Raw genomic sequence first — 12,412 nt, 5'->3', positions numbered from 1 at the left:
TTGTTGCATGAATTTCTTGAGCGTTTTGCACACTTGGGCTACGTTTGGGTGATATGTGGACTACATTTGGGATCTTTTTTGCTGGTGTCCATCTTAGGAGACTTTTTTGTTATCAAGGTCCCTCATTTCTGCATTTACTGCAGTATGCTCTGTAGGAAATGCTTTCAGTTTTACAGCTTTGATTCCATCAGTATGGCTTTCAGATGTATCACACTTTTGTCATACATAGATTCAGAATGGTAGTCTTCTAGTTGCTCATTAGAACACTGTGGTAAAGCTGCAGATGATCGCTGGCAGGGTGCTGCTGGTGTTGAGAATACATGTTTCAATCTGCATGTCAAAATGTAACTCATAAAAATGTGTCCTAATTTTGCTTTCTGTAGCACTTATCATAATTTCTACAACAGAACAACCCCTCTGATTTTATTATTTTCAAAAAGAAATGTTTTAAGTTGTACAGCTTTGTTTCATCAAGACGGCTTCAGGTGTGCCACACATTTGTCATAAATAGGACTGTTAATACTCTAGTTGTTCGTTAGAACTTAGTAGGAAGCTGCAGTAGAACACTGGTGATCAACTGAGAGGCTGTTGCTGCTTATCAGAGTACCTTTTATTCATAATGTCAGACTTTATTTTCACATAGCTGAGGAAGATAGTGTGACAATATGCTTTATTTTTACCTTCTGGGGCATCTTCCTTGTCCTCAATTGGAAACTGTTGATAGAAAACAGTTTTCTCTCAAACACAGTTCTTCAAATCCCAGCAAATATTCAGTCTTTTACACACGGTAAAATCACTTAGGAATAATCCACAGTTCCTAAAATTAGTATGGTACCATCAGCAAATGATTTGGGATGTGACTAAAATCTATTATCCCCCTTTATATATGCTACATTTTCTGATCCTCAGAAACATGCTTTCTCTACAATTTCAATGAGGCCCATGTTGCAGAGTTCTTTAATGTTATCCGTGGTGTAGGCAGGCAATCAAAAGGGTGGAGGGGTCCTTTTTGGACCACTACCCCACATGCCTTTTGGGGTTAGGGTTTGCTCACCCTGCTCCCTCATACATTTTTAATTCATTTTCAGGACACAAAGACTATGCCCAAGGGTCATGTAATGATTGCCACAACATATTCAGGTTGCGGCCAACCAATTATGATTGACTAATCCACTTTAAAGTGGCCAGTCAGAGCATATCTGATAGAGATTTCTAGCCACAGATTCCTTACCTTATAATATTGCTAATGTGTCAGACTGGATCCAGAAACGTTTGGTGAGCAGTACTCCACCAGTAAGTGGGGTTGTCTGGCTCCATGTGTTGTCCACGCTGGAAGTGACTTGTGCAGTGCCCATATAGACTCCACCTAAGTATGCTGACATGAGTTATTTTCTTTCTGCACCAGTCAGCTCTGATCCAGATTTATATTTAAAGAAAATGGATGTAAATTGGTACATATAGCCATAAAAATGGCTCTTCAAAAGAAAATCATATTTTATACATTTTTGTAAAAAGTGCTCCGGGATGCCACAGGTTGGTGGGACAAATTAGTTCTTATGACTATAATGAAGGTTTCCATGAAGAAGTATCAGGATTACAGGTAAGTAACTATCCTTTCCCTATCCTTATGAAGCAGTCCTTAAATTGACATCAAGTTTTATTTTGAAAGAGTCAACATAAACTTGAATTTAAACTGTCCTTTACTTCTCTCTGAAGCACTTGCCATTCAGAGCCCTTTCTAGTTGCCTTCGCATGGGATGGACACCCATGTTAGTGAACCAGTCTCAAAGGTAAGTATGTTTTGCTTACAGGCGGCTAATTGAAAGCACAGAGGTATTGCTTGTTTCTCATGTTGTACCCTGAATTATCTGAAGTGATGTCTCACTTTGCCCATCAGCCAAGTGCAGGAAAGCGCCCCTTTTTGACATGGTCACCCCCAGTTTTTGCCTGGTAATTGATGCAATTTTGACTAAACAGGCACTGGGTTCCTGCTAAAAAAGATCCCTAGTGCCAGATAGCTTTCCCTAAAACTGTGCAAATGTTCCCCAATTGGCAATACCTTTGACCCCGTAAGTCCTTAGTAAGTTGTACCTCTGGTACCTAGTGCCTGGGTACCAAAGAGGGTCCATAAAGGCTGCAGCATGTATTGTGCCACCTTCAAGGACCTCTCACCTAGCACATGCAGACCGCCATTGTAGGCTGCATGTCTTGGTGCAGCTAAAAGTGAAAACACAACATGGCACACAGCTTGTGTGTCGTGTCCCCTAACACTGCGTGCCAGTTATATAAGTCACCCCTACAGCAGGCCTTACAGCCCTAACATATTACTTGTGAGGGCATATCTACAAGAGCAGATATGCCCCTGCTATGTCCTGTGACCTGTTGGTGTGGTCCTGATCATTTTCCAGTACTTACCTTAAGTCCAGGAGATTGGTCCCATAAGTTGCTGTACTGTATCTGAGAGCAGTACTTGTTTTTTTTGTTATTTTAAAATTGCAGCTTCCAAAAACTGAAGTGTCAACTTTTCAAAACTGTAAAGATATTTCTTGCAAAACATTCTTACCTGATTGTATGGATTCTGGTGCCTAAACATATATAAAGATACTTGTTTTTTTGTAAATTGGTTTGGATCTCCTTCTTAGGTCATGTCTCATTTATTGACTGTGTGTATTTGCAGATGTCTAACACTAGCTAGGTGAGATCTGTGATTTTTGAGCACTCATTTTATATTGTACTCTTAACTTTGTTTATTTTCTGCTTATGTTTTATTTCCCTTTACTACAGCGGATCCTCCAGTTTTAGATCTTTTGAGTCAGGTGATGCCCAGACCATTTTCTTTTCCTGAAGAGCACTATGTTCAGTCTGCAACAGATGAAACAGCTGTTCAACTCATTGAGCTCCTATCACTCCCTGTACTAATGAAGTACTCTCTGACAGCTCCCCTAGCATCACAGTAAGTACCCAGTACATGAGAGGCTTTGCAGATGCGCTACAGTCTAATGTTTGTTTCACTTTTTAATTTATCTGTACCTGCACACATGATGGATTGGATATATATTTTCACTAATCTATCTTGCCATAAACTGAATTACAGTTCTTGTAGCTGGATCACCTGAATTGACTTTGTGTAGGTTGCTATGAATGCTCATTTTAGATGCTTCGCTGTGCTTCACTATTTTCTAGGCAAGGTCTTGATAGCTGGTTCTGAACATCCTAGTTTTCATAGTTAAGTAGCAATGTGGGTCCTCTGCTTTTGACATTTCAGACTGTATTACTCTATCATTTGACTTCTTTGTAAACTTCCGTATTCATGTTACATATTCTCCTGTATCTCTTCATTGGTTCTCTTTCATTAATGTGTTAGCTTTTGTTTCTTTATATAGTCTTTGAAGCTATCCTCTCCTCACTCCCTTATGTTTATCCTGTTTGATCAGGCTCTATATTTTTGTCCATTTTCTGGTCTCATCCAAACAAGTGTGTCTGTTTTATCCTCTTCCCCGTCCTGTGCCCACTCTTGTTTCCTTTCAGTTTTTCTTAAGTGTTGCAAGGTTTGAAACACTGCCCCTGCTGCCTCTCCTTTGCTGTGAGGTGAGCAGTGTTGCAATCTACCTCATGTTCCTTTTGTCTTGTGGGCTGCTGCCTATATATTCAGATGGACAGAGCTTTGTAGAATTGTAGTGTGACTACTTTACACTTACGTCATTTGTGTCACTTTTAGTTTAAAATCAAGTAGCCCAATGTACTACCATTGAAGGAGGATGGAGTCTTTCTCTTCCTCCTGGTACATTCTGTTTTTTCTATGGAAAGGTGCACCAAGAGATGTGCCTTTCTTTTCCCTGCAGTGCCACAAATCAGCCTGTAATCTCTCTGGTTTGCCACGTGATATTGTGCTACATTATGCAATTGTCACATGGCATTCTCAAGGGCGGGAATGGAAGGTGATTCTGCTGTGAGCTCAAGCCATTGAATAAGTGCACAAGGACATCCTCACTTTTCCTGTGCAGGCAATCAAAGCTTTTGTAAAATTAATGTCCTGAGTTTCAAGTTCTGTTTTTGGTGAGAAAGTCACACCTTGACAAGTTCTTCAGGCTAATCGAGCCCCTATGTTTGAGGACTAGACAGAAGGGAAGTAGTTCTTGTCAAGGTTTATATAGTTCCGATTTGTGACATGTTGATGACCGGTGGAAACAGAACCTGTGCTCAATAAACATTCCTCACTTCAAGAAATGAAGAAGCCCCCACTGTACACACTTCAGTTTGCATTGTTGAGTGAAACTATGTTTGTTATACTGTATCCATCATCAGGGTAGTTTGAGACCTCTGCCATCAATTTTTCATCCATAATGCTCGCAACTTTTTTCAATTCCATGCCCAAATCTTAGACTCCATTCTGATGTCTGAACTCCAGTCAAGTTTCACACTCATTCTGTCCAAAGGAGGATGGTATTATTTAGAACCAATACATTCAGGAAATACACCCTTTAAGTCAGGGAGCTGTTAATAATGCAAACCAAAAAATCAACTGTAGTGTTACGAGTGATTTTAAGAAGTGCAATTAGCGTTCCACAAAACCTCCAAGTAACAGCACAACCATGCAATTCTCCTTGCATCATAGAAGGGAAATGTGATGATTCATGTGCTAAAAGAAATTGCTCATGTTCAGCGGCTGTTCCCCACAGTCACAGAACTCTCATCCAACACTTCAGCTTCTGAGTGCATTTTCTGAGGGTTTGTCTTTAGGAATTCAAACCCACCTGGAAATTGTATATGCTTTTAGGTATATATTTGGATTTGTCAGTTCTGTAAAGTATCCTTTCATTGTTTGAAAAGAATGTCTTAGTTCTTTCTCGAATTGCTTCTCACTCAAATAGGCTCAGGGAGCAGTGTTAAACAAAGAAAGAGTTTCACTGTAGAGCAGAATTGAGAATTCCAAATAAGAGCACTACTCTCTCATACCTCTGTTTCGCTAAAGGTGTTTTTGAATAATTCTTTAATCCAGTGAGTGATTTTACTTTTCTTCTCAATATATGTACTTGCAGGAAAGCGACACCCTCAGAACTTTAATAGCAAAATTATTTTTCTATTTGGCCCAGAGTGAACAATAGAGAAAATTAATGTTCGATGGCATGTATGGCTGTAGATACACATGCAGTGCATAAGCTCGCCATTTAGTGCTGGGTTCAGAGTGATACAACTTGTCTTTCTTTGAAGAAGCTTTTTCGAGTCACAGGATCAAGTGACTCCTCTTGGTGAGACTGCACATATGTATTGAGTCCTTTGTTAGATTGTTTTCTCTCTGCCGTCGGATTCAGAGGTGTTTTCCTCTCGCTCCGAGTTCTCGGCTTGATACAATCCAAAACGTTTTCCTCTCCATCTTCCTTTCAGCGACAGTATTGTTTCGATAGTGTTTTCTTTCTCATAGTCTGTCCTCTGTTCGAATTCTGACCCCGAAACCGACTCCTTAAGCTTCGGGGCATCTGCAGCCCTCTTTGGGTTTACTTCCTTCACGTGGCATCCAGCTATGCAGACCTGATGGAATGGACTCTATTTCGCTTTTGCCCTCGATGCCACTCCAAATTCCCCAACACCGATCAACATCAGATGTGTAATTTGTCTCTCCTCTCCAACCACAACGAGCAAACCTGCAACGCGTGTCAATCCTTTTGGCTGAAGAAGACGCTTCGAGACAGAAGAGCTTGTCGACTGGAAATTACATCTCGGACTCCGGATGACACACCAGACATCTTCGGGGAGGAACATGCACAGGAGGAGCCATAGCAAGAAGAGGCTTTCTCAATCCAAGACTCCGACTCAGAAGTTCAGTCCTATATCGAGAGCTTACTATTACAGTCGACACAGACTGTGAGTACAGAGACCCCTGCAGTCCCGACAAAGACCTTAAAACCTACAACCAAAGAGGTCACCGGTCCGCCACTGCCTTCTGGCCATGGTTGGACCAAGAAACCGCTTTGGATGCCCCACCCTTAGGCTCGGCACCGAAAAAAGCCAAATTGAAATCTTCAGCATTGACCTCAGCCTCTGGTAGATCAATCTTGGCACCAACTCGAACAAGTGCACACAATGCTTTGGTACCGACCAAAAAACTGGCCTCCTCTGTTTCGGTGCCGACAGTGCTACACTGATTAAAGACCTCGGAGCCGAAATTTCCAAAAAAGACACCTACCACTGCTGTGGATTCTGAACAGCCTTCTACCACCCCTTCACAGGTAGAGCCACTTCTCAAAGTAATGGACGTCCTGCAGCACCAACTTCATATTCAGGAGGGAACCAGTCATATTATGACACCACCCCCTGTTCCTTTAAAGAGAAAATTGACTTTTCAAGAGGTGATTGATACCTCTCCGCCTCCAAAGAAGCCCACCAAAGATAAGGCTCCATCTTTTCCTCAGCCTTCTCATCAATCCCCTCCATCTCCAGATACTTCTCCAGCTCCTTCTCTTCCACCAACACATCCCCCTCCCTCAGGATTTACACCAGCAAACTCACACCCACATAAGTCTCATGACCTAGGAGACATGTTTGATGACCCAGATCCGTGAGACACATATGATCCGGATCCTATTAAACCCAGTGATCCGGATCTTTACCTAGCCAGACCTTCACCACCTGAGGATTCCATCTCATATCAGCAAGTCATAGCTAGGGCAGAAGCATTTCATAATGTACCAATGCACACTGATCCTATCAAGGAAGAATTTCTATTTGACACCCTTGCCACAAAACATAAAAAGTCAGTTCCTTCCCATGCTCCCAGGCATGCCCCGGCATGCTGATGAGATCTTTAAGGAGCCAGTAAGAGCACACATTATAACTCCCCGAGTTGGACATATTTCTCTCTTACTCTTTTCACACTGCTTCACTCTCCCACCTGCAGAGGAAACAATCTTACAAAGGACTCGATGCCCATGCGGAGTATCACCAAGAGAGAGAAGTCACTCGATACTGTGACTCGAAAAAGCTTCTTCAAAGAAAAAGAAGTTGTACCACTCCGAACCCAACACTAGATGGCGAGCTTATGCACAGCATGTAAATCTACTGCACTACATGCCACAAACATATGTCTACAGGTAACTAACATTTTACTTCTTACCTAGCAACAGGTAGTGGAGTATATTCTTTGGGTTCTATATCACCATGAGAGATGAAGCCAACACAGAAACTCCATTCTTGATTATTTTTAATATTTCCTCTCATTCTCAACCACATAAATCTCATCATTATGGCCATAAGGCAGAAATGGCAATATTTATGAAAAATCCAGCCAATACAGTTGCCCCAAAAACACTCAGCTCACCTTGTCATCTAACACTTCCACTCATGACGGGGTATCTCATTCGCGGTCAGTTCCTTCATTTGACTATACTTGCAAGCCTTAAAGCAGCCCCACTTTCAACTATCACCAGGAGCATGAAATATGGATTAAACCTCCAGGGCCTCTTCCAATCTCCCATAACTAAGCACTTGAATACACCAGTTATTGTTTTCCCCTTTTTAGAAACTGCTATCTCAAACCAGCAAATGCCCAACAACCCACTCAGTGTAGTACTTCCTTTAATAAAAATCTTTGACATGTTCAGCCTTCTCTTTACCAAACCTGGGATACCTTCACTCCAGACTCTTTGTATTGCAGTTCACATTTGGAGGGATTCTCTAAATCTGGCTGCTTGGTGCAGGCTCTGTATTTCTTCTCTGCCAGTTACAACTATTCAGCTGAAACTCTTCTGCTTCTAATATGGCTTTTGGCCCCTCTGAAAGTGTACTCAACCCTGATGGATTTGCTGTCGTGTAACTCCTTTGTCTACAAGGCAAAACATGCTCTGAGATGGATACTTTTGTATTGAATTCTCATAGCTGGGAATGAGAGTCAATCCGTCTGGTAGTGGGGAAGCTTCTGGGGGTCTGTCTTGTAGTTATACCCCTCCTCCATTCACTATCACGCTTTGGAACTATTTGACCAAGTGGCATCTAGAAAATAAAGGCTTAGCAGACACCCTCATTCTAAAGTCCTTCCTAGGCATATGGCAATAATCCTGGGTGTTTGTGCCTGTTTATTCCATCTTGTTAATGTGCACACATCACTTAGGACCAGTGAGGGAGATCTAGTAAGTGCAGTCCGTCTTGAACCACTTTACTTTGATGTCCTTCCGCACATGGAGTATTGTATTATTTTATTTAATAGATGTTAGTCTCTTCGATGTGTTTTTTTTTAAGATAAATATGTTTACTGGGAAATTGTAACACCCAGGTTATAAAAATGAAATCTATTTCCATATCATTTTAAGAATGACCAGTCTTTTCCTATTGCAGTCACTTGTTGGCAGTCTTAGTATTTTAACTCTGTAAAGTGCACCCAAAGTTGGTTAATATTTATGGAGTTGTTTTGATCCATCATCATCATCCGTTTTATTAGCTCTGTGATATATTAGCATTCATGATGTCTTGCGTTAGCTTCATTTTTAACACCCACAGTCTTGTATTCATACCTGTATTATTGATATGTCCTGGAGTTTGACTCTTTATCTTTTGTCTGTCAGTATGCTTGACATAGTTATTCTTAAATTATAAGGTTGTATTTTTTTTCCAGTGTATCCCTTGTCAATAAGGCTATTATTGATTACTACTTTGTGGCACTAGATGTAGAAAAGCACTTTGAAACCTTAAGACATTTCCTGTTGATGGAAGATGGTGAATTTGCTCAATTTCTCAGCGACTTGCTGTTCGAAAAGGTACAGTATTTGAAGAAACTTTGTCACATATCATGAAATTAGCGTGCGTTTTTGTTTCAAATGTCTCTGCCAGTTGTATGCATTGCTTGTATCTTGCTTGGGCTGTGTCTCATTTCCCTCTCACATTATGTGTACTTAGTAGTCTTTCACAAACAACAGTTACTTTGCAAGTCATTGATTGCCCCTTAATCTCCTTCCATTTGTTATTTTTCTCTAACTAGCTCCAATTCCACTTCAGGCTAGTCCTCATCTGTTGTGTAATTTCCATGTAAAACTGAGGATGAAGCCTTACCCTGAGGAATTATGTACTGGGGGCACAATAATGAAGGGGGTGAATTGTTATATCATGCATTCATAATGAAAATACTTCCTTGCACTACAGTGACTTCAGAGGCGATAGATGGAAATTACCAGTGTTCCTAGACATTCATCTTCCCCTTTTTAACAACTAAGTGAGATAACTGATAATAAACTTCCAACTTAGAAACAACACATTCACCTGCAAATCATCATAACAGTAGTACATCTGCCCTTTCAGAAACAAAGCTTCTAACAGATGTTTACCCAATCAAAATTAATAGGACTTGGCAGATTGGGAGTAGAATCTACTTAGTTAAACTATTCATAGGCAAATCTTATTTTATTTATGTGCCTAATTTAGAAACTGAACAAAGAAACCTTGAAAGTATATTACTTTTCTCTAAACTACCATTATGTAAAAAATTTAACTTGCCATTTATTACTCAGCCTGTTGTCAGGAGTATAGCATTCTCCTACCAGAATGTCAAGCCTGCACTATTTTAATGTCATTCATATAGTAGTAAGACTACCATTCAAAATATGCCAAGTCAAGGTTATCACTCAGAATATCACTTTATACCTCCAAGAAATGGAGCTTCTGTAGTCAGGGCTGGGTCTAACTCATGATTCACTGATGCTAGTGATTATATGCAGAATTGCCAAAATATGCTGAATTAGTGGCAAATAGCTCAGAACACAGCCGTAAAATTAGTCCAGGAAAGTGAAGAATTTGGGCTCCAGTGTACTAGCTCTGCTAGTCAGCTAGATCCAAAGAGGATGGTTGAGACAAATACATTATGCGTTTTAATTGTCTGAATGCATCTGTTAATGAATGATGAAATAGCACTGCATGAAACCTTCAGTCTAAATAGGGATGCTACTGATTCTAGTGTAGGGTGCTTTTGACATACGTGCGACACAAACGTCATGCAAAGTACAATTGTAAAGGAAATCATTGCCTGTACCTTGATTATGCAGTTCCTGTCTAAATTGTTGGTTGCATGAGAAACCTATGTTGCTTGTGGACTCATTTGTTTCTTACTGACATTCATGAGTTTTCTCTAGCTGCAGTTTTATTGCTGTGGTAAGGTTGTTCCTAGATGGAACTAAAACCTGACAGTAGTTGTCCTAAGAAGGCACATCATGAAAAAATGGGAAGACAACTTAAACTCTTTGATCTGAATAGTCCTTTCTCTTTTTTACAGCTGGGATCAGGGCAGACACCTGGAGAGCTTCTCAATCCTTTGGTTCTCAATTCAATCCTAAGTAAGGCTTTGCAATACAGCCTTCAAGGGGACTCTCAACTTGCTAATAACCTCTCATTTGCACTCAAATACCTTCCAGAAATATTTAAACCTAACAGCCCAGATGTCCTGAGCTGCCTAGAACTCAGATATAAGGTAAGAATTGAGACTGATCATTGTGGTTTTCCTTTGTTTACCCTCACATTTATCTCAGATTCCCAATAATGTTGAGATTGGGAGTCTTAATCATGGGATTTCATTTGATTGATATAAAAATGTGAAGAGTACCACCCTTGTGTAGAATGTGTGAGCCATTTTTTTTTACTTTTGAAATGTTACTTTTAAAATTCACACGTTTTTAACTTTAAAAAAAAACTGCAGCCCGTCTCAGGCAACTTTTAAGTACTCTAAGGTAAAATTATCTATTTGAAGTTAACTTCTAATGGGGCTTCTGACCTTAGATCCCTCGCCTTTTGAATAGATACCATGCCAGTACTCCTCAGGTGGTTGGTCTGTGAACTGACTCAACTAGGAAATCTTACAAGACAGACCGGGCAAAATACCCTTCTCTCCAGACCTGGCCATCTAAACAATAATGCTTGATGAATGAGCATGCAGTTCCTCTGGAGGCTGTTTCTTGGCTAGACTACAACAGATCTTGATGCTTAAGGCAATCCACGTAGAGATTGTTCTTTTTTTGTCCAGAGAATCTGCTGCCAGAAAAAAACATCCGAAGACCTGTTTATTGTTTATTCCATACCCTTTGCATTTTATGGGGGGTTTGCAGCACCCCTAGTTCCAGTACCACTACTGACAAACCCTAAATAGGCCAGAACAGCAGCACATTTACTCACTGAATGAAGATCAAGAATGGATTGACCTATATCATTCTCCAGCACTCTAACTCCAGTTGAGAAGAATCCCCTGCCTGACCTAGAATAGCCCATCTCATTATTCAAAGCATTCAACTGGATGTAGTGTGGGGTTATACTGTTTTAAAAAGTAACTTTTTATACTGTGTAAACCTGTCATATGAGCTTTATTGAAGGTTTTGCAGCATGAATTATTTTCTTGATTCACATGTTGTGCATTATTCAGACATCTAGTGGTTGGGTCCGGAAAGTTGTGTTCTAGTTTGTGTGCTAATCCCCCCAAACGACAATTACCCCTCCTTGGGGCATCGTCGACCACCATTTACAATTTGGTGCTAAGTCTGTCCTCTGTGTGATGTCAGACGGTTGCCTAGAAGTTCCTGTGTGTGATCACCATATCCAGATTCTTTTTGCGCCGTTGGGTGTGGAAGCATGACTGAGAAGCTGTGAAAATTTGGGGGGGGAGGGGGGGGGGGGGGGTTTCAATGTTTTTTCTGAAAAACATCTAAGAAAAAACAAATAGGACGTCGAGGGAGACGAAGTTATCAGCAAGAGGAGAATAGAGACCTTGCAGCGTCCCACCAGGGGACACCTCCAGCAAAATCCCCAAGCCCCATCATGGTCACTGCAGGGAAAAAACACCATTGCCAACGGAGAATGACCTACCGAAGGACCATAAAGATGAGGACTGCGAGGCCTGCGCTGAATTTGTGCTGAAGACCCTAAAGGTACGTCGCAGGCAACGACTCGAGTACCACTTCATGGCAGTGGCTCAGAAGCTGGAATCATTTCGACACCTAGACCTTTTGAGTGATAAAGAGGGCAACTTGGAGGAGACTGCACCAGCAAGAGGGGGAGACTCGGATGTCAAAATCTTTGAGTCCCAAGCAGAGAAGGTTCAGCCGCAGAAGAAGAGGTAGAAGGACACCGAAAGGAAAAAGGTAAAACCACGAATGGCTCGGACTCGTAAGTCGTCAGATAAACCCCTTAATGCGGCCTCTGCACCAAAACTAACGGTTACCGAAGGTCAGCAAAGGCCAAGAATTGCACAGTTCCCAACCAAAGAATACTGAAGGCCTAAAGGCATTGTTGAAGGATTCAACAAAAGAGCCCCCGATTGTGAGGGGGCTAGAGCATCAAAGACGCCAGAGCCAGCAACACCAATAAGGAAACTTTTGCCGAAGGACAAAGCAGACCTAAGGGCGCAAGAGCTCCAAAAAAGAAAAGAAAAGAGGAAGCTAGAGACAGA

General features: G+C 41.1%; 1 protein-coding gene across 3 annotated transcripts in view; it reads left to right on the top strand.

Annotated features, from left to right (window-relative positions):
- TUBGCP6 (tubulin gamma complex component 6) overlaps positions 1 to 12,412 on the top strand; it is a 518,646-nt gene that overhangs the window by 365,134 nt on the left and 141,100 nt on the right. For all 3 annotated transcript variants that reach the window (XM_069229637.1, XM_069229636.1, XM_069229638.1), the window contains exons 20-22: positions 2,785 to 2,953; positions 8,606 to 8,747; positions 10,253 to 10,447. In XM_069229637.1, coding sequence (XP_069085738.1) covers positions 2,785 to 2,953; positions 8,606 to 8,747; positions 10,253 to 10,447 — 506 coding nt within the window. The remainder of the gene's footprint in view (positions 1 to 2,784; positions 2,954 to 8,605; positions 8,748 to 10,252; positions 10,448 to 12,412) is intronic.

This window comes from Pleurodeles waltl, chromosome 4_1, assembly GCF_031143425.1.
Source record: "Pleurodeles waltl isolate 20211129_DDA chromosome 4_1, aPleWal1.hap1.20221129, whole genome shotgun sequence".
Lineage (NCBI taxonomy): Eukaryota > Metazoa > Chordata > Amphibia > Caudata > Salamandridae > Pleurodeles > Pleurodeles waltl.
This window is presented reverse-complemented; position numbering and strand designations above follow the sequence as displayed.